The 24185-nt window shown below is 36.0% G+C and overlaps 1 protein-coding gene across 4 annotated transcripts in view; it reads right to left on the reverse strand.

The window, feature by feature from the left end:
• The window catches only part of Agtpbp1 (ATP/GTP binding protein 1), a 153660-nt gene that overhangs the window by 53542 nt on the left and 75933 nt on the right, over positions 1–24185 (reverse strand). For 3 of the 4 annotated variants that reach the window (XM_010605516.3, XM_033758791.1, XM_010605517.3), the window contains exons 15-17: positions 13171–13254; positions 11472–11558; positions 11239–11387 (exon numbers count right to left, since the gene is read on the reverse strand). In XM_010605516.3, the coding sequence (XP_010603818.1) occupies positions 11239–11387; positions 11472–11558; positions 13171–13254 (320 nt within the window). The remainder of the gene's footprint in view (positions 1–11238; positions 11388–11471; positions 11559–13170; positions 13255–24185) is intronic. The other variant, XM_033758789.1, reaches the window with a different exon arrangement.

Consider the following 24185-nt stretch of genomic DNA (forward strand, 5'->3'; position numbering starts at 1 on the left):
ACTGCAAACTCCTAGCTGGCTCTACACATTGGTTCCCCTCAGCACAGGACCACAGAGGCAACTACCAAACCACAACCCAATCAAGGATGAAGCCGAGGCCTTGGAGAAGGGGAAGTCACGAAGAGCTGGCTGCTTCCAGGACAAATAACCGATGGGCAGCACTAGCCCCAAGGAGAGCCCACAGCTGGTGTAAACTACAAAATGGTGTGGGATTTTGCCACTGAAGTGACTTCCTCAGAGGGGGACAGACACAAAATCAGTGTGACATCTGCCATATTGCCAGAGAGTTTAATCAGGCACCATTCTGGGAAGGGGCTGACTGTGTGAGACTAAGGACCCCTAACACCACAGTTTCACTCTAGGATTGAAGAGTTACCCTACCACAGAGACTGGGTAAGAGGCAGCCTTGGCAAACAGACACAGAGAGAGGCGGAACGCTAGACACAGATCCACTGAGTCACCCTGACAAGCTCAAGCTCAGGCCAGAAGAACACAGAGCCTGCATTCCACGGTGGGAGGTCAAGCTTGGTGGTACGGCTTTCAGAGGTTCCCAGATCCGAAGATGATGACACTGAGGAGACTGGTGCTTTGACTGCTTCCATGTGCACCAGTGAGCGGGAATGCCAGTCTGAAGTTTACAGATAGGGAAACCTCTTGACCAGGAGGGACCTCATAAACCCACAGGTTTTAAAGTAGGGCAAAGAGGACTGTGACTTCCTAAATTCCAAAGACTACATACAGGTCATGGAAGGAAATCACTCTTGGACTGCAAGTAACTTGTTCTGTGAGTGTTCCAAGAGACAGGCAAACATTTCTAATGAATTTCAACTTGATAAACGAGCGATGTCTTGCAATATGAGTAGTATGTGACACTGAATGTCATATGGTCACAACTGAGCCCACTGAGCTCTCTCCCTCTCTCCCTCCCTCCCTCTCTCACTGTGGGTTTGTGGGTGATCCTCTCTCAACAGCAAGCGGTTACAGAGAAGATTTCACCTGCAGAGGAGGAAGAGAAAATGGTGGAGGAAGCCCTCACTTCAAATGAGATTAGGGAGATGTATAAAATGTGGAAACAATGCAAAATTTTGTAGAAAAGCACCACCCAAATAAGTCTGCAGCAATGTGAACAATGAATATGTTTAAGGACTAAGCAATGTCACCTTTCTGCGAAATCCTCACAAGGAGGCAAAAGCAAGTGTCACTGGTTCCTTGTTAAAGCCACACGAAAAAAGATTCCATCGAGCCAACAGACAGCAGTTATGTCAGCAGTGACAGTGAAAGTCTTTCTACACAATAACCCTCCTCTCTCTTTCTTCTTCACACAAGCCAGGGAGGCTTTCAAAGGTAACTGTAAGCTAACTTCTTTTTCTTTATATTTTTATTATTTTGTATTTTATTGCAGTATTATAATCATTTCATATGAACATTTGGAGTTGTAGAATAAATTATCTAAGCTTCCATTTTTTTGGTCTGTGTTTATCACAGGTTTTTATTTTTGCATTTTTCCCTGAGAAAAAGTCTTCTCAAATGCTAAATAACAATACTGACCTAGGTAATCTATAAGCAGAGATTGAAAACAGGGACTTTTTTCAATTGTATATATTTTAGGGGTATAAATGGCATTTGCATATATACATATACAGAGTGGAAGAGCTACTACGGTCAAGGAAGTTTATATACCCATCATCTCACAACTACTTTTTTTGTGTGGAATCTACATTTTCAGCACATTTCCAGCACACAATATTAAGTATGGTCCACATGTATGACATTAGGTGTCTGTTTATTCATCCTATTCATCCTATGTAAATGCGACTCTGTACCCTTGACCTACAAGTCCGATTCCCCACTCCCCTCCCCCTTCACTTAGTAACCCATTTTACTGTGTGTAGGTACTCAATTACTTTTCTTCTTAGATTCCACGTGTAAATGAGATCACACAACATTTGTCTTTTTTGTGCCTGGCTTACTTCACATAGCACAATGTTCTCCATGTTGTCACAAATGTTGTCACAACATGTGTTAGGCTCAATAATATCCCTTTGTGTGTATACACTGAAATTTCTTTACCCATTCACCCACTGATGGACATTTAAGTTGACTCCGTATCTCAGCTGCTGTGAATAGGATGCGTTGAACACAGCAATGCAGATATCTCTTCAAGGTACTAATTTCATCTCCTTTGGCATATGAACATAAAAGCAATTTGTGGTCCACGGTAGGTTAAATTGTTAGAGGAACCCACATACTGTCTTCCGTTAGTGGCTATACTAATTGGCATTCCCACAATGTACAAGGCTTCTCTTTTCGTCACACCCTCACCAATACACAATGCTTTGGATTAAAAGCGTGTTAATGAATTATGCTCGCAAACGAAGGTTTTACTGTACATAACAAATTTTTGATCCATTATTTTCTTTCTTTTTTGGGGTATTTGGGGTTTTATTATCTATTTCCTTTTTCTTGTTATAATCTTTGTTCTGCTTCTCTTTTTTGTCTTTCCTTTCTTGCACTCTCTCAATTTGTTCTCTTCTTGATGTTCCTTCTCACCCCCTTTAATTTACTATTTGTTCCTATTTCTTTTTCTTGTGGGTTTTTGCTGTTACTTTTATCTAAACTATTGACTTCCTTTAGAGGATCCCTAATTTCACTTTTATCACCTTCTAATGTTTTATTGCTTAATTTTTCAAATTTTACTTTTTTCATGCTCCAATTCCCAAGCCCTGTATCTTTACTAGTTTCACCATTAATCTTCACAAAATCTACAGTTAATCATTTCTTGTCACTGATGGATATTGTTCTACTGCTAGTGAAATTGTTCCACTGAGTAGACATTTACTCTATCTAGATAATGATCTAATTTGCCTTAGTGTTTATACTATAACCATGATCTCTTTTCCAACAATATTCAGCTTGTACTTGACACTACTGTTGATGTTATTACTATAGCCACGATGACATAGTTGTTGCTATCGACTAGTATCTTCTGTACACCAGTATCTGGATTGCCCAGGGGTCATTTATAATACTGCAGCCCATCCCCAAAGATATGAGTACTAGGCCAAATAAGCTGCAATAAAATGCCTCCAGAAGCTCCCAACTGTCCCGAAGACAATCCAGAAGACATCCGGGGAGAAAAATCAAAAACCACACAGCAGTATTATCTGAAACAATAACAGTGAAGATAACAAGAGAACAATAAGGTGCCTGGCAACTTCAAAGATAAATAAAATCAGATAATGTTCCTAATGAAACAAACAATCAGGAAATCTATAGGAGACACCAATGAAAACCTACTACAGCTGAAAAAAGAGACACAGACAATAGGTGGCCAGCATAGAAAAGGCTTATGAGTCCATGAAAAACTTCAAAACAGAAATCAAGGAGATGAAGAATTCTGTTAAAAGTATGGGCAGGAGCTGACCAACGTGAGGGCAGAGCATCAGATCTACAAGGCAGGACTGTGGCTGGCGATCAATTACTGAGGGACACCTTCAAAACAACAATAAGACATTAAAAATGGACGCAACAGCTGCTAGATGATAGAAAGTCTAATCTTCAACTGGAACTAGTAAAAAAAATCAGAAGACAGCACAATGTTAATTAAAAGGCTTCTGTACAGCAAAGGAAACAACCAGCAGAAGGAAGAGAGAAGATACAGAATGGGGAAACATTTTTTGCCAGTTATTCCTCAAAAGAGGACTAACACCTAGGACATATAAAGATCTAAAAAGAAATCAGACTCCCAATATAAAAGACCCAATAAAAAATGGGCAACTGAAAATGAATAGACACTTTTCAAAAATAAAAATAGCCAAATACATGAAAAAATTGCTGGTCATTAGACAAAAACAAATTAAAAGGAAACTGAGATACCATTTTACTCCAGAAAGAATGGCCATCATTAAGAAATCAAATAACAAATGCTGGCAAGAGTGTGGAAGAAAAAGAACCTTTCTACATCATTGGTAGGAATATGAACTAGTAAAAGCCTATGGAAATCAGTAAGGAGATAATTTCTAAAAACTAAAACAAAACATTTCAATCAATTCAGCTATTCCCTTTCTGGACATCTTCCCACAAGAGTCGAAGTTGTCAAATTACAGTGATACATGCATACTTGTGTTGATAGCAGCACTATTTATAATAGCTAAATCTCAGAAATGGCTTACATGCCCATAATAAACAGACGAACGGATAAAGAAAATGTGGTATTTATACATAACAGAGTAAGGTCCACTCTGCCACAAAGAAAGATAAACTTGACACATTTGTAGGTAAACGGATGCAACTTGAGACATTAAGTGAAATAAATCAGAACCAAACTTAATATTACGTGATTTCTCTTATGTGAGAAATCAAAAATATAAAGAGCAAAATAAAAGGCACAGTAATAGGAAGGTTTTTTTAATGAGAAGGGACTAAGAGATGGGAGGAAGAGGTGGAGGGAGAGGAAAGAGAATTGAAGGGAAAATATGGAAACAGAGCTTCTGCAAATGGTAAGAGGACCAAGAGAAGGAAAAAGCAGGGAGGGATGTGAGGGCTACAGGACAAAAGGAGAATTAAGATGTGCTATGTACCTGTGCCAACTCTCCCCAATAACTGTGATCCTTATGCACTGCAAACATGTGCTAATAAAATAAGAAACAGAAATATTAGTATAACAGAGAAGACAGAAAGAAAAAATAAGTAGAAAAACTTTTAAAACTGCTTTGAAAAAAAAACCTCTAGAATGTTAAACTATCTAAGAAAGTTAAAATATTTTTTAAAGTAGTACTAGAGCAACAACAACAAAATGCTAATGTACAGTTAGAGCCCACTTTATGAGAACTATGTATTTTCAGACCAAAGAAGACCAAAAGGTCAAAATAATTTAAAAAGTAAGGAATTAATGAGGATATTATGGTTATAACTTAACAGATTTCTAAACTGTTTTATCTAACCTGACCATTTTCTGACCAACATCCAAAAAAAGCAACAGATATACGATGCTTACAAGATGTTTCCCGTGTTTTCTTAGAAGCAGGTCAAATACACAGTTGCAGATGAATTATAAATGTGAAATGTTTGCCGGGGATTTAGCTCAGTGGTTCCGCCGCCTGCCTCGCAAGCATGAGGACCTGAGTTCGATCCCCAGTACCCCCCCCAAAAAATAAAAGGAAATGTTTGACAAATACCTCAATAGAGTGGACCCTTGACGTACAAACTTGGTCAGTTCCCAAAGGCTTGTTGTAACTCAAGTTGGTTCTAAGTCAATACCGCTGAGATCTGGATGTTTACCTGGATACATGCTATCAATAACAAGAGGCAGATGAATCTTCTATTAACCTAATTAACCCAAGCTGTTCGTATGTCAGGCCAGTTGTAATTTGAGAAGTCTACTGTATACTCCTCAGCAACACTTTAAAACTCTTTGGTAAAAGAATGAGTTTAGCTGTAGTCACTTAACTACTAAAACTATATTAAGTTGAATTCCAATTCACAGAAAATACAAAAATAAATTCAAATGGACACAGTCAAATACAGTGAAGGTAAAGCCAGGCGTGGTGACACACACCTGTAATCCCAGCACTTGGGAGGATGAGACAGGAGGATCACTGTGAGTTTGAGACCAGCCTGGGGTACACAGTGAGTCCAGGTCAGTCTCACCTACATAGTGAGACCCTGTCTCAAAAACCAAAAAAATAAAAAATAAAAAAATAAAAAAACAAAAAAAAACAGTGAAGGCATACTATCAAATGCATTTCAAAAAAGTTGAACTAATACAACACTTCTACCAGTGCTGTACTACCCATCTTCCCTAGTTTTCAGCAACACATTCATTTTTTTTGAGACATTCTACTTCAAGGAATTCATGGCAAAGCAATAATCAGAAACACACACAAAAACAAATACGCAATTTAAAAAATTAGCTCATAATTTTGATGATGAAAAAGACAAATCTTTACCAATCTTTTTTTACTGGAGCAATTTTACTATACCTGAATAAAGTATTACACGGGGCTTACTAAAGATGTTACAAAATATTTAATGGTGTTAAGAATGTTTTATGATTTACTGAGATATAAAAAATACAGTGTTACAAATGAGTTTTCATACTTAATCCCAAACCCATAAAAGGATAAAGTTTAATTTAAAAATCATGTGATGTGTAAATACCGAATAGTTTCCCTGGTGTAAATAATCTGCAACAATGCATAAGATTCTAATAAGATTACTGACATTTAGAAATGGGAAGAAAGGAGCTAAAGGTGTAGGGAAGGTGGGATGGGTAGGGGAAGAGTAAAAAGGGAAAAGAAAAAAATGTGAGAGAATGAAAAGATGAAAATAAAGTGTTTGTAGATGCGGAGGGGAGGAGGGGGTGAAGGGAGGGCAGAGGTAAGGAGAAAAAATGAGAATCAAGACTTGTCATGTAGAGGTACATGATCCCAACAATGAATGCAACTGTACTGTATCCCTAAAATGTACCAATAAACTCAATTAAGCTGAAAAAATAAAAATAAAAAAAATAAAATAAGAATTCCCTTCAGTCACTCACAAATTAACATGAAGAATCAACAACTGAAACCTCATCTTATTCAAAAGCTTCTGCATTACAAGAAAAACTACTGACCAAGTGAAAAGACAACTCACAATGTGGGAAAAAATTTTTACAAGCTGTTCCTCAGACAAAGGTCTACTAACCAGAATATCAGAATATATAAAGAACTTAAAAAAAAAATCAAATCTCTCAAATTTAAAGACACAATCCAAACATGGGCATCTGAAATCAACAGATATTTCTCAACGGAGTAGAAACAGTAAATAAACATATGAAAAAATGTTCAACATCACTGTTCATTCAATAGATGGAAATGAAAACAATGCCAAAATTCCACCTCGCTCCAGAAAGAATGGCTGATACCAAGAAATCACACAATAACAAATGTTGGCGGGGTTGTGGGGAGAAAGGAACCCTTCTCCAATGATGATGGGACTGCAGACTGGTGCAACCACTGTGGAAATCAGTGTGGAGAGTCCTCACAAAACTAGGATTAGAGGTCCCATTTGACCCAGCTATTCCTCTGCCTGGTATCTTCCCAAAAGAATTAAAAGCACCATACCACAGCTATATATGCTCACCCATATTTAAAGAAGCACAGTTTGTAATAGCTAAATCGTGGAAACAGTCCAAATGCCCATCAACGGATGAATGGGTAAAGAAGACGTGGCTTTTTTAATGGAGTACTACTCAGCCATAAAGAATGACACACCAGAGCCAGTTAGAGCTAAACGGATGCACATTGAGGCCGTATGCTTAAGTGAAATAAATAGGACACACATGCTAATACTGAACAGTTTCTCTGGTGTGTGAAACTGAAAGTGTAAATGAGCACCAAAATGTATAATAGATAATGTAAAATACACAGAAAAGGCCCAAAGGTAGGTGAACTAGGGAATGGAGGTGGGGGAAAGGAAAGAAGGGAAAGAAAAAAATATGAGAAAAGAAAGAAAAATGGAAACAAAGTTTTTTATAAAAAGGGAGGGATGGAGGGATGGAAGGGTGGAAGGGAGAGAATAGGAGTGGGAAAAAAACAAGAAGCAAACTATATCATGTACAGATACAAATTCCCAGCGATGAATGTGATCATAATCTATACCTAAAAACGTACCAATAAACTTAATAAATAAGATAAAATAAGGATTCCTTAAAAAAGAAAAAAGGATTTCAACTATCTGAGGTCATTATAACTCTACACATTTCAAAGCATTTTCAAGTTCAATTTCCAATCTTTTTAAAGTGTTTTTTTGGGGGGGGCAATGGACAAAATGCTTTAAATACTTTTTGTTTTGATTTCAGTAGCAGATAAGTGTCACTTGCCTTCAAATTTTCTCATTTCTCTTGGCTTCAAATACACTTATCAAGGAAAAAAAGTAATTCTGAGAGATTAGAGAGCACAAGGCTAGGTTATAATTCTGGGTTTGTGGCTTTATGAAGCTATATGACTGTGGGCACAGCAAGGCTGATATCTATGATGACAGAGGAAAGGAAGGCATGGTTCTGGTGGCCTGGAGCAAAACGTCCAAGCAACAACAGAAAAATGTAGTACGGTACCTACAGAAATGAGCCTCGCAGGTGGGGGAGTAACGATGCAAGCAGGATGAGAAGTGCACTGTACAAGGGCAAGTGGCCCGAGGAAACAGAACCCGATAAAGGTAGGTGGAGACTCACACTCAGGTGGGCCAGTGAAGGCCTAAAAACCCAGGGGGTACATAGTGCTTCCCCTCCCAACAGGAGAGGAGGGGAGCTATGCGACCTTGGTTACATACCAGGGTGGCCATTAAATCTGTAGACAAGCGAAGGACAATGGGAGCCTATCCCTCAGCCCCAAGGAGAACTATAAATAGGAAGACATCTAGAATAAAGCCTTCTAATAATTGAACTAAACTTGGACTCAATGGTATGAACTCATTTTCCAAAATATGCAACCAGCCCTCTGTGTGCCTGGGTTTTGTATCTTTCAATGTAACCAGTTACAGATAAAAAAAAATGTAAAATATAAAAATCATGTGAATGTATACAACTATAAGGATAGAGAGCAAGTGTTAAAGTATGAGGATTTTTAAATTTTTTCTTTTCTTTCTATAATTTCTTTTCTAAACTGTTTAATTTACCAAAATGCCCATATTAAAGATCCACAATTTTATAATCAGCAAAAAACTGCATTTATAGTGTCTACAGATAAATGTATTCTACTTCTATGAATTTGGAACTACATAACTGCCCAAACATTTATGAATAGCAATGTTCATCTCAGCAATATAAAAAATAGAAAGTGATTAGAAACAATTTAAATGTAGGAAAAAGAAAGATTTGGATATAGACAAGAGTGTCTCCACAGGGTGTCCATTAACAATTACAGAGGCCTATTTAATGACCAGAAAAAATACTGAGATATAATGTGCAATTAAAATATAGAATATGAAATGGCAAGGTTATCAGCTTTATTTTATAACTGTGTATGTATGAACCACATAAAAAATTATAAAAAAGGATGGTATGAAACAAAAAATGTTAAATTCATTATCTCTGGGCGGTACTTTTTTCAATGATTTAATTTTCTTAACACTGTTCTGTTTTCAAAATTCTCTTCAAAGCAAGTTTGAGAAGTGTGGCATACATACAAAAATATCCAAAGGAGAAAAGGAAAGAAGAGGAAATTTAAAAATACAGCAGCCATCTGTCCTAATGCTTCAAGTTCATTTCAGTAACAAAATCTTACTCATTTTTAAATTTCAAATGGCACCAAAGGAAGAAGTTATTTTATCTACCACATGGAAGTGTGGAGTTTTTTTTAATAAAGAAATATGGCTTCAAATGCATACTTTTAATTTAAAATTTTTAAATTTTCAATAAGTTTTAAATGTATGAGTACTATTTTTAAAGTGCATAAATATACTTTGTAAATTGCATCTATTTACAGCACTATTTTGATTATTATACTGGAATAAATGCCTTAATATTTTTCTCTTAAGAAGCACCCAAAATACAATATTACATTTACTTCATTGTTCTTTTTTTCTCTGATAGAAATACTATCTTAGCATATATTTATGTGCTAAATAAGGAAAACGCAAGGTATTCTTACTTATTTTGATAATATTCTGAGTTAATTTCAATTAAGGCAATTTTTGAAGTTACGGAGCTGTTTAAGTTCAACAAACAAATGTTTCTAAGAAATACCACATTCAACCATTCGTACACACTAAAATCACAAAAAAGTGTGAAGCATTATCAATTATATTCCTATCACTCCACATAAGTAATTACTAAAGTTTTATACTATACACATTTAAAAGAATAAGTCATTTAAAAATTAAATTCAGGGGGTCAGGGATTTAGCTCAGTGGTTCCACCTTCTGCTTCACAAGTACAAGGACCTGAGTTTGATCCCTGGTACCACAAAAAAAAAGAATAGTTATTTAGGGGTGGGGATTTAGCTCAGTGGTTCTGGCACCTACCTCGCAAGCACAAGGGCCTGAGTTTGATTCCTGATACCAAAAAATAAATAAATGAAAATCAAAATTAACTTCAAACATTTTTAAATCTTTCAAAACTGTTTATAACCTAAACCAAATGCTCTTCTACCTCATCTTCCCTAAAATTACTGCATCAAATAAATGACTCGACATACATGTGAAGTGATTCTAGAGTACACTATTTCCTATTTTCCATGTAAATAATGACAACTGCAAACAACCTCTTCAGCTCTTAAAAGCTTTAATTTTCAGAAATAGCCCCTTAACAAGCATCATCATACTATTAACATCATATTAACAACTTAGAGAATTTACTTGAAGCAGATGATACAGTATTTCATGCTTCCATTGTTAAATGCTTTTCAATCTTTACAATAAATGATTAAGACTTCTAAGATTCTGTAACTTGTTATACATTTTCTCCTCAACCTCCAATGTTAAGTTTTTTTCTTTATATGCCAGAAGAACTAACGCAACAATTTGCTGTTACTGGAGTACTTGAGTTGTGATAAATGCAGATATTAAGTATACACAGTTATATTATCTTCCATAAATATGTCTGACTATAAAGACCAGATGCCAAATAGGTGTACTGAACACAAAAGCTTTATATGAAGCTACATATTTAAGGTTTTTCCTGGCACAATTCTGGTGTTTTTCAAAAATAGTCTTCTGAGAAAAGCAGTACAGAAAACCAGTGGGGAAAAAAATCTGGTTGGTGAAGCTCTATAGACTAACAAAGAACGAGAGATGACACAAATATCAATAGTTTGGCTGAAACAGGGAATGTGTACACACACTGTAGACATCAAAACAGCTATAAATACCAAGATATTAGCAATCGTGTATGACAACCCTGGGGTTTATTCCACAGATTCAATATTCTAAAATCAATCAGTATAACATGTGATGTAAATAAGGTAATGAAGAAAAATCATACACTCTGAGAGACACTGGAGCACACGTAATCTGTAATTGTACTCACTGTGGATAAAATTAACCAGTAAATTTTAAAGAGTTTACCCTATACAAAAGTAACTCTTTGCCAACAAATTCAAACTTAACCTATTTCAAATTTTGCATAAGTATTTGAATTCTGAAAACTAAAAAAAAAAAAGAAATTGAAACTTTAAATTGGAAGAGTTTTTTGGGAAAAATTTTTGTCCTATAATTAAGATGCTCATGTGCACTCTGAATTAGGAAAGAAAACCGTCTTACCATAATTAAACTGACTGTTGGACTTTTCGCAGTTAATGATGTTAAACCTGTAAGCCACACCCAGCCGCATTCCACTGACCTCAAAGTAAAACCACTGATGATAATGATTGGTGTTTATATCAGAGTTAAGAATAAGATCATATTCATTTCTGAAAATGGAAGATAAAGATATCTGATGAAAATGAAGAAAACACTTATACATAGATAAAATGAGAACATTTTAAGGGACTTACTTTCTAATCTGAATTACTTTGCGCAGATTCCCAGACTCAAATTTGGAGTTAAACTTCAAAATATCTCCTTCTTCTGGAATGGTGTAACTAAGTAAGTATTTTAAATTAAGTATATTAAAATACACTGTACTTAAACAAATGAGTGGAAAAATTACAGATAAAAATATATCATCGTCACATCAATTCCTCATTATTTTTGAAACAAAGAAAAAGCAAGTAGAAATTTTGTCCAACATTTACAAACCAAAACATTATAATTAAATACTTGCTCCCACATTTATAATAAGAACTTTTGCCTCTGTGAACAGATGTCATTTATAAAATACTGATTGTCATGTAGAAAATTACTGCTACTTAATAGCAGTAATTCTAATAAATCATAGTCTGTAGGTAAATTAAGAGAGCTATACTGTTTTTATTTATTTACACCAAAAAGTTAAACATTGTATTCATTTTACATATTATTTAATAAATATTTTCTGAGCATCTACTAGGTGCAGGGTTGTGTCTGGTGCTTCTACTATAACAGAAGTTATTACTGTCCTGGAGATTGCATTCTAATAGGAGAAAATTAAAGAGTCCAAGAAGCTCAACGATTTTCTTTAGAGTCATTTCAGTTAGAGTATGGGTAGGCCATATCCAGAGTTCTCAACTTCCAACTTTTTAACAAATTTGCTGTTTGACTGATACAGAATTAAAAACATTAAAACAACTGCGAGACTTTTAAATAATAAAGTAGATTTTTTTCCCCTAAACTTTTTTTTTTTTTTTTTTTTGCAATGCTGGGGTTTGAACCCAGGGCTTTGTGAAGGCTAGATAAGTGCTCTCCTACTGAGCCATACCCTTAGCCTAGAATATTATTTTATTTATTTATTTATTTTTTAAATATTTTTGGTACTGGGGATCGAACTCAGGTCCTTGTGCTTGCAAGGCAGGCACCGGAATCACTGAGCTAAATTCCCAGCCCTAGAATATTATTTTAAACCCAGTCACTAGCTTTGACACAGTTTTACTCATATGTCTCTACCAAACCTTTTAAAATGTTTTCCTCCAAATATGATTGGTAAAATGTGAAATATCTTCAAAATATCAGAAAGTTGGAAAAAGAGAAAAACCCACTGAAGGTTAACTGAATTTCTCATTTGAGGGGGCAAATGACTAAACAATAACTACATTTATAATTATTTATAATATTTACTTATATTTAAATCCTAAAATGTGTCATCAGTGATAATATTAAATAGTAAATGATTAATGCACAAAGTTTCCTAAGTAACCTCAGAGATCAGATTTCAAGTAGCAAAGGTAAGAAGAAAGTAAGAACTATGAAGAATCAGAATCAGGTCCTTCTCAAGGGGAGCCTGACTTGTCCTCAAAAAGTGAAGGCTCTGTATTTCAAGACAGGTCAATATTTCATGTGCTATGTCCAACTCTTTGAAATGTAGGTAATTTCAGTTTTTAGAAAATACAGCATTAATTTATAATCATTAAAATCCACCTAAAAACAAACAAAAGTTTGTGATACTATTAATTTAAATAAACATGATTTACCATTATTTCCCTGTCAAAAGATGAAAACATAGTAAAGTTAAAGTAGGTGGGAGTTAATTATAATTTTTCTATCTTTCAGAAAAATGTAACACTGCAATGCTACTTCAAAAATAAAACTAATAAAACATTTATTTAAAAGCAGACTTACTTTGGGTTATCTAAGTCATATACCACCCGATCTATGATGTCACTCTGATGGATTAGTCTCTCAATGTCTTGGGCAATTTTTGTCCTAAAATCATAAAAGAGAAATTTGACTAAATTCATTATTATATGCCAATAGTATATAACTTTCTCCAATATAAATTTAGAATGAAAAAGTATAAAATGGTGAAAAAATTCTTTAAAATTATCATTTCTCTATATTTTGTGTACAAAAAGTATCAGTTCATAAAAGTAGATGAAAATCAGTATTTACCAGAATCTGAGATCTAGAAAGGAATCATGTAGAATACAACCATTGTGTAATGGTGGGAACAAAGGTAGGAAAGGAAGAAAGGAAAGAGAAAATCTAAAATATCTTTAGACCTTTCTGCATAGAAATGGTACAGACTCATTTGTCAGCCCTTAGACAAGTACTCTGTGTGTGTAATAGCAGATTAGAAGTGATAAAAATCTGAAAAGTCAGAGATAACATAAGAAGAAGATATATTACAAACATTTAGCTGGCAATTTAGAAAAACACCACTGTCAGTCAGTTGGCTCTAACTTCTGCAGAATGCCCCTCCCTCTGTGGCGGGAAAGGAAGGAGGAGGGAGGAAAACTTGGACCTCATCTTCTCCTGAGTCAGCCCAACAAAATTAACACTTAACTGGGAAAACCCTAAAATCCCTGCCTATATCCTAGAACACGCAGTCACCCAAATGACTCACAATTGTTTCCCTTCAATATTTAAGCCAAGTAAGACAGCCACCAGGTAGCACCACACTTTGGCTGAAAAAGAAACAGCTCTGGCTCCTGAGGCCAGATGCTAGAACTACAGTAGAATGACATCCTGCTAGTGTTAGTACAAAACTACTTATCATAGCATATTTTCTTTAAAGAGGAAGTTGAGTTAAAATTAAAGTTTAAGTTTGTTCATTTCAGCTAACAATAGACAATACAGATTAGAACTGAAATTTACAGATTTATTGAGAGCAGGGTGAGAAAGTTTGCCAAAATGCTTATAATAAAACCTCAGGATACTTAAAATGCTGAAAGTCTCCTTAACTTCAGCATAATCTAAAACTAATCTGCTGCACCAGAACACTTGTCTGGGATTAAAGGATATCAATAACATTACAGAATAACTTTAAACTCATAATAAGTCAAGGATCTATACTAATTGAAGAATTAAACACTTCAGGAAAAGATTAAAAGGTGTGATGGTTAAACAGATAAAAAGTACATTAAAAATAAAAGTGCAATGGTAAGAATTCTGAATCTACTAAATACCTAAGCATAATTTACTTGTGAGTTTATTCTAAAAAAATAACGACTAACAAACCAGTCTATTAGGGATAATTAGACATACTATATTGAGTATCATAATTTGAAAATGCCAAGTTCTTTCTAAAGAAATAAGCTTCTTAAAAAAAAAAAACACCAAAAATAGCAATAAGTAAGCAAATTTAGACTTTATACTAATTATATCTCCAAAAGTAAAAGTCCTACATACAATTACATATATTTATGCATCACTCAAAACATCTAATGTCCAAGCATCGGTGAGTGCCTAAATAGGTCTTTTGTCTTAACTATATGTGTACACACACACACACATTCAATGAGCCAAATTTAATACTTACAAGAGTTTGGATTTCTGTTTGTTTTTGGAAAATGGTATTAAAAGGCTGCCTACTTCTATAGCCCCATCCATAATGTAAAGTGGTCAAAAAGCACAGACCCTGCTGAACCCAGCAGGTAACAGAACTGAAAAAAGCTGACTGGCAGGCCTGGGGAGACTGAGGAACTCCATCTAAAACCGAAGTTCTGTCTAAAAGCTGACTGCTGTCAAGTGGAAAACGGGTGAAAACTGTCACATCTAAATTTTTCAAAACATACCAGAAACTTTTGGATTTATCCATGCAATCTCCCAAAGTTGCAAATCATGTGCAAGCCGAATGCTGCCTACAAGCCACTATTTTTCAACCCCTAACATTGTATTTAGGGGGTATAACTGCCACTTTGACTTGACCTGAAACTAATAAGAGAGGGAAATTTCTGTCCTGCCCTAAGCCCTCTTTAATAAATTATAAAAAGGCTTTTACTCAGATACACTTTTGTGTAGGTATTAGGGTTTATATCTAGGTATCCCCACAAAGCCTCATACACTCACAGGTGGGGCTCTGGGGAGGTGACTGGATCATGGGTGTGCAATACTGGATTAGTTCAGTATGGGTTTACAGGCAGGTGTGATGTTGCGGGGGGGCCTGGTGGGAGGGAAGGAAGGAGGGAGGCAGAGGACAGGGAAGGAGGGAGAGGGAGGAGGGGGGAGAGAGAGAGAGAAAGAGAGAGACACACGGAGTCAGTCCTCCCTTGATAGCTCACTGCTCCCTGCCTGCCACGCCTCTCGGCCATGACGCCCTGCCTTAGAGCCAGCCAACCATAGACTGAAACCTCTACAAGCTAAACTAAAATAAACCTTTTCCCCCTTTAACTTATGGGTGCTTGGTATTTTGCCCCAGAAATGAGAAAAGTAATAAAGTCAGTAGGTAACAGTTACAATTTATATCTAGATATCCCCATAAAGGCTCATACAATCACAGGTGGGCTTTTGGAAGGTGACTGGATTATGGGGGCTTATACTTGACTTGCTATGAGGAGGTAGGGTCTGGTCCAAAGAGGCAACTCACTCAGGGCCTGGCCCAGAAGGGCCTATCTCCCTCCCAGGCTCCTCCTTTGATGTCTCTGCTTTCTGTCCACCAAGCTGTGAGCAGCTCTCCTCTGCTATGGCCCTCTGTCATGTCACTCTACCTTGGAACTAGCCAACTGTGGATAAATCTCTCTCCTCCTCTAAACTGCAGGAGTCTGGTATTTTATCCCAAGGACAAGGAAAGTAACTAAGAGAGTAACCTTCATAGAAGAATATCGGCCTTTCCTTTAACTCACTTGCCTATTAAAATATATGGCTTTCCAGCCAAAACAAAACAACAGATATTTGCCAACCACTCTCAAGAACTATAACTTCAACCTTACTAATATTCAACATTTAACAAATACTTGGCTCAGAAAAATATGCAGGAGAGCCTGAAAAATTCAGTCCCTACTCAAAAATCATACGATATGTGACCACCAGCAAAACTATAACTTGTCAGACTGTCAACCACAAAGCAACGCTACAATTTAGTGAACCTCATTTTTATTGACAGGATATTATAGGAAAAGATGTTTGTTACATAAGCGTTCTGAGGATCTGTATTGTTTTTCATATTGTCTATAAATAAGATCCAAGACACTCTTCTTTACAGATAAAGGGGTTTATGTATGTGTGTGATCACTACAGGCACCTGTATGATATGAGGACAGAGTACAGATTCATGATCTCAACCAGGGTTTGACTCTTGGCTCTGTCAAATAGTCTGGGTAAATTACTTACCACTCCCAAACTTCAACATATTCTTCTATAAAATAATAGTTCCTGTTTGCATTAAATGGTAATTTATATGCCTATATCTACAGCATATAAAATGCTTATCACTTTATTCTGTGCCTGCCATAAGAAACATTCACTAAATGTTATTTGCTGCTTTTGTTCTAATACTTCTACTACTGCTCAATTCCAGAAGTACTTCTGTTTCTTCCAAGCTAATCTAAATGTAAAGGAACTGAGGGTTTTTCCCCGTCCTTATATGATTTTTCTACAATTATACTTCACTACTGTGAACAGGTAATATACTGAGAATGTTACAAAGTCAAGTGTGACATAAGAGCATAACGTGACAAGCTGCCCTTTCAACACGATCCACATTCTCCACTCATCTGATCAGTAACTGCTCTCATTACCTGCCTTCTGACTTTTTGTTTGAAAGTACTAATTTAGACTGCTTTTCCCTCTTTCTGACACAAAGTCCAGAACACTACAGAACAACCACCTTGTTTATCTCACCTAACACTACATCTTAGAGCTCCTCCCTCAATACAAAGAACGTTCTCCACCGCTGCATGTTAGTCATAAACGAAACACAAAAACTGCCTTTGATTGATAGGCTTTTATTTCTAACTTCAAAACAATGCTACAATAAGACAACTTCGAGTATCGTTTCACACACATGCAAATTATGGGTGCCCACAGGTGTGCACATACATGTGATTTACGAAATAAATAGATCTCAAACATTTCCAGACATGGGGTTAATGGGCCAATGAAACAGACTCCTCCACAAGACAGATTAGCAATTGAATGTCACCCTCAATGCAAGAAAGAGCCTATTTTTCCACAGCCTCATCAACAGAATGTGCTGCTAAACTTCTAGGTTTTTAGTCAATTTGGTATTTGGGAAATGATGTCTTCATATATTTTTTTTCTCTTGTTTTGGATGAAGGTGAATATATTTTTCTGGCTAAGAGTCACAATGTATTCTTTTTCTTATTTCTCATTTTATTTCATGAATGCATCTTTAGAAAATACATTATTTTTAAAAAGGCAATATAATATAAATATAATAATTTCTAATAAAATATGTAATATAAAATACATCCAGCTTTTTCTTAGACATATGAAAAAATAATAAAAAGAAAATAAAATTGCTAATGGTAGTTATCTCTAGGGGAGAAAAAACATGGCCTTTCTTCATTCATTTTCTCACATTCTAATTTTACAGAATATGAAAACAGGAAAAATGTACCAAAATGCTAAGCACATTTTAAAATGAAATAAATTTCATTTAAATTTTTAAATTCAATTTAAACCACAATATGTATTTCAATGATTATCAATATGTGTTTACAATAAAAAAATTTTAAACATTAGTGTTTTACCTATATAGGTAAGAATATTACAATGGGCTTTCTCCTTTCCAAATGACAACAGATTTTAAATGAAGTTCTATTCTTTTTATACTAAACTTTCTGTTGTTAAAACAGATTGGGCACCTGCACACCAACAGCCCCAATGAGGAAGGTGATATTTGGGAAGGCCTCTCTGAGATCTGCTCTCCCTCCAGCCTGCTTGGGCCCATTCGGCAGGACCGGGTACCCATGCCCTCCCCTCCCTGTGCCCCCACCAGCTCCAGCAAGGAAGGTAGCCACAACCGGCGCCCTGAAAGACCCGCCCTCCCCCCGCCGCAGACCTCCTGATTGTGCCAGTCCTTGGACTCACTCTGCAGAGACATAGGTGGTCATAAAGGGTATTTTTCTGAGCTCCAAACTTTGAACATCTTTAAAGAAAGGGCAGGGAAAATCTATAGTAGAACTGTGTGGAGTTCAACCCTGCAGGAGGTCGAGGAACTCAATCTGGGCCTTGTGGCCTGAGGTCAGTCTGAGTGATGGGGGTCTGCCATCGGCTAGCTGAGATCAGGGGACTTAATACAACAGCTGTGCACATTGTATATTAGGACAGCAGAGATACAGTCTGAAAGAGGCCCTTCAAATTCATTTTTTTCTTTCTTTTCCTCCATTCCACTCTGCAAATTCTTTCTTTTTTCTGTGCTCTTTCTCCAACTCAGTCTCTTGCTCCACCATATTATCCCTCATCTCCCTTTCTTTTCCTGCTCCTGCCCTAACTCAGATTTCTTCTTTTATCATTTTTTCTTTTTTCTTCATGTTCCTTTCTTCTGTCATATACCTCACTGATGGGTCAGTAGTTTCAAGGGAAAGTGAGCCCCTATTACTGTTAAGGGGATATATTCTTGTCCTTATACTTGCACTCTGTCTATCCCTTTTGAATTTAATACTTTCCTAAAGATTGTATGGTCATTCTATGTCCTGTGGCTTCACTTGAAACCTTCTCCAATTCTTTCACTTATCTATTCCTGTCGTCCTAACTCTGTCTAAGCCCCCATCATCCTAAATGCTAAAGATGCTATATTGAAAAGTGTATTCACTGCAAACATATTTTGGGCTGCTTCTTCATTTTAATTTAATTCACATGGTTTGAAGGTGATAGACTAATGACTGCCACAAGTGGTCAGTTTGCAAACTGTGCTTGATCCTATTGTGTTGGTGATTGTATCAATTGGGATAAAGGACTGTGACTGATTTAATAAATTGTTTTTCTGATATGATGAAAATGAGAATGTCTATGAGTCATTAGTCAAAGCTAAAGCACAACTATATCAGGAAGATTTAAGTAATAACCCAGAAATTAAACCAAGGACAACCTAACAACAAAAATAAAAATGAGAAAACACTTAAGCAAGACACAAAGACAGACTTCCAGCTCACCAATGGCAAACAGTAGGGCAAATGAGGATGAAAAGTCTGATAGTGAACCAGCAGGACACCCTGAACCCATAGCACAAAAAGTAACAAAACAGATCAATCAGGCTCTAGAAAAGTTCAAAACAGAATTTCCCAGATAACCATAGAGATGGTGAGCAAAATGGAAGTCATGATTTGAGACTGTACAACAAAAACTGACCAAAAAAATAGATGAGCTCATGACCATGATAGAAGCCATGAAGGCCCAGCATGAGAAGGAAATGGAAACAATGAATGCCCAACAGAGGAAAGAAATGGAATCCATAAAACAGATTCAAACAGATATCCAGGAGATTAAACACTCCATTCAAAGTGCTCCCAACAGAATAAAAGAATGCGAAGATAGAATCCGAGATATAGAAGATAGGATTGCAGTCAGTGACCATGAAAAGAGAGGTCTCTCAAAAACAGTAAGGGATCATGAGAAATCGATCCAACAACTCCTAGATGACGCAAAGAAGAATAACCTAAGACTGATAGCAATCCATGAAGTAGCAGGAGAAAATACAAATGACTTTAAAAAGCTGTTCACAGAATGACAGCAAACTTCCCAAAGAGAGGGGAAGAATCTGACATACAGATAAGTGAGGCAAATAGCACTCCAACTAGCAACAATCAAAAAAAAATCTACACCTAGACATATAATAATCAAGATCCCAGAAACACAACAGAAGAACAAAATACTACAAGCAGTAAGAGAAAAGAAACAAATCACATGCAAAGGAAATCCCATCAGAATCACAGCAGACTTTTCAACACAAACCCTCAGGTCAAGGAGAGCCTGGAAGTGAGGTATTTCAAGTCCTAAAAGAAAACAACCTCCAACCTAGATGGATGTATCCTGCAAAACTCTCTTTTAAAATGGATGGGGAAATAAGATACTTGCACGACAAAGAACACCTGAGAAACCTCATAAACACCAAACGAGCACTACAAACATTTCTAAACAATATCCTAGAAAAAGACAATGAAGGTCACAACACCATTAGGCCCAACAGGGCAAATCAAATAGGCTAGGCAAGAAACTAAAGGGAGAGGGGGGGAAAAGTAAAAAGAGTCAGTAAAAGGACAATAACATGACAATACTAAGTCAGTACATATGAGTTATAACCATCAATGTCAATGGCCTCAATTCACCAATCAAGAGAAACAGACTGGCAGAATAGATTAAGAAGCAAAAGCCAAAAGTATGTTGTATGCAAGAAACACACCTAGTGCAAAAAGACGCCACAAACTGAAGGAGAAGGGATGGAAAACAATTCTTCATGTGACAGGAGCCCAGAAAAAAGCAGGGGTAGGAATCTTATTCACTCACAAAATAAATTTCAAACCAAAACTGATTAAGAGAGACAAAGAATGCCACTACATCCTTGTAAAGGGAACAATTCAAGAGGAAGAGATAACAATCCTAAACATATATGCACGAAATACTAATGCCCCCAACTATATAAAAGAAACATTAAGAAACATGAAAAACTAAATAGGCACTAATACAATTGTAGTGGGGGATCTAAATACCCCACTTTCACAAATAGACAGATTATCTAGGCCAAAAGTCAACAACAAAATACTGAAATTGATCCAAGCTTTTGAAAGCATGGATTTAATAGACGTTTATAGAGTGTTTTACCCCACAAAATCAGAATATACATTCTTTTCGGTTGCACATGGGTCATTCTCCAAGATAGATCACATACTAGCTCATAAAACAGGTTTGAATAAATGCAAAGGAATCGAAGTTATCCACTGTATATAATCAGATCATAGTGCAATCAAGCTGGAGATCAATAGCATAAGAAACTGTAGGAACTTCACAAACATATGAAAATTGAACAACACTCTCCTGAACAATCAATGGATCACAGAGGAAATTAAAGAAGAAATTAAGATAGTTTTTACAAATAAATGAAAATACCAATACAACATACAAGAATCTATGGGACATAAAGAAAGCAGTTCTATGTGGAAAATTCATAGCACTGAATGCCCACACTAGGAAAACAGAGCGAGCTCAAATAAACAACCTAATGATGAATCTTACACTACTAGAAAAGAGCAAGAAAAACCCAAAGCTTGAACAAGAGAAAAAAATCAATGTAATGGAAACTAAGAAAACAATACAAAAAATAAATGAAAAAAAGAATTGGTTTTTTGAAAGAATAAATAAAATCGATAAAGCCTTCGCTAACCTTATCAAAAAAAGGAAAGAAAAGGATCAGATCCATGCAATCAGGAATGAAAAAGGTGAAGTCACAACAGATCCAACAGAAATCCAGAAGATCATTAATAACTACTTTGAGAACCTGTACTCTAACAAAATGGAAAACACAGAAGAAATGGACAGATTTTTAGATACTTATGAATTACCAAAGTTGAACAAAGAAGAGAGAAACATTTTAAACACCCCAATTACAATCAGGGAAATTGAAAATGTAATTAAAAATTGACCAACAAAGAAAAGCCCAGGTGCTGATGGATTCACTGCTGAATTTTAAAAGACATTTAGAGAAGAACTACTGCCTTTACTCTTCAAACTTTTCAATGAAAAGTTGAAAGGGAAGCTATACTTCCAAATTCATTACTGGAAACAAGTATCACTTTGATTCCCAAAGCAGGGAAAGACACAACTAAAAAAGACAACTACAGGCCAATCTCCTTAATGAATATAGATGCAAAAATCCTTAATAAGATACTAGCAAACAGAATACAGAGGGTCATCAAGAATATCATACATCCTGACCAAGTAGGACTTATTTCAGGGATGCAAGGATGGTTCAACATACGTAAGTCAATAAATATAATACACTATATTAACAGAGTCAAGGACAAAAACCATATGATCCTCTCAATAGATACAGAAAAAGCATCTGACAAAATTCTACACCCATTCATGATAAAAACCCTGCAAAAAATTGGAATAGATGGTCTATATCTCAACTTAATAAAGGTTATCTATGAAAAACCAATAGCCAACATCATATTAATTGGCCAAAAACTGAACACTTTCACGTTAGAAGCAGGAACAACACAAGGATGCCCGCTATCACCACTCCTCTTTGATATAGTTCTGGAAACATTAGCCACAGCAATTAGACAAGAGAAAGAAATTAAAGTAATAAAGATGGGCAAGGAAGAAGTTAAACTGTCATTATTTGCTGACAATATGATACTCTACAAAAACTCCACCAAAAGACTTCTAGACTTAATTGACACTTTTAGCAGAGTAGCTGGATACAAGGTAAACACCCAAAAATCAATAGCCTTCTTGTACGCAAATAACAGACTCACTGAGAGAGAAATTAGGGAAATAATTCCTTTCACAATAGCATCCAAAAAAATGAAGTGTCTAGGAATCAATTTAACAAAAGAAGCAAAAGACCTCTACACTAAAAATTACAGCACTCTGAGAAGAGATCAAAGAGGATATAAGAAAATGGAAAGATATCCCCTGCTCCTGGGTAGGAAGAATCAACACAGTGAAAATGGCCATCCTACCAAAACTGCTATACAGATTCAATGCAATGCCAATTGAAATTCCAACACTATATTTCACAGAACTAGAAAAAAGAATCCAAAAATTCATTTGGAACCATAAGAGACCTAGAAGAGCAAAAGCCATCCTAGGCAACAGAAACATGGCAAGGGGTATAAGAATTCTCAATTTGAAACTATACTACAAAGCCACTGTGATAAAAACAGCATGGTACTGGCAAAAAAACAGACCTGAGGATCAGTGGAACAGACTGGAAGGCACAAAAACAAATCCAAATGTACTCAGCTACCTCATCTTTGACAAAGGAGCTGACCATTTTCAGTAGAGGAAAGATAGCCTCTTTAATAAATAGTGTTGTTAAAACTGGATCTCAACATGCCAAAGATAAAAACTGGACCCTTATCTTTCACCATGCATTAAATTACAATCCAAGTGGATTAAAGATCTGAATATTAAAATAGAAACACTAAACTTGCTGGAAGATAAGTTAGGCAAAACTCTTGAAGACATTGGCATAGGAAAAGATTTTATGAACAAATCCTCAGCAGCATGGGAACGAGCAAAAAGAATCAACAACTGGGATCTCATCTTATTAAAAAGATTTTCTGCACTGCAAAGGAAACCATCAACAGAACTAAGAGACAACCTACAATGAGGGAAAAAAATTTTATCAGCTGCTCCTCAGACAAAGGACTATTATCTAGAATAAAGAACTCAAAACAACCAGTCCCCCGCCAAATATAAAGACCCAATTCTAAAATGGGCATCTGAAATGAACAGACATTTCTCAGACAAAGAAGTAAAAACAGCAAGTAAATATATGAAAAAATGTTCCACATCACTGGTCTTTCGAGAGATGCAGATGAAAACAACACTGAGATTCCACCTCACCCCCACAAAGAATAGCTGCTGTCAAGAAATCAAACAATAACAAATGTTGGCAGGGTGGTGGGGAGAAAGGAACCCTTCTCCATTGTTGGTGGGAGTGCAGACTGGTGCAGCCACTATGGAAATACCTCAAAGAGCTGGGACTAGAGGTTCCATGTGACCCAGCCATCCCTCTGCTGGGTATCTTTCCAAAAGAATTAAAAGAATATCCCAGAGATATATGTGCACCTACGTTCATAGCAGCACAGTTGGTAATAGCTAAAACTTGGAAACAGCCCATTTGCCCATCAGTTGGAAACTGGATAAAGAAGATGTGGTTTTTCTATAAAATGGAATATCCAGTTATAAACTAATGTTATTTGAAGGAACAAAAAATTCCGAAG

This window comes from Fukomys damarensis, unplaced genomic scaffold (assembly GCF_012274545.1).
Source record: "Fukomys damarensis isolate Sample0158 unplaced genomic scaffold, DMR_v1.0_HiC HiC_scaffold_4, whole genome shotgun sequence".
Classification (NCBI taxonomy): Eukaryota; Metazoa; Chordata; class Mammalia; order Rodentia; family Bathyergidae; genus Fukomys; species Fukomys damarensis.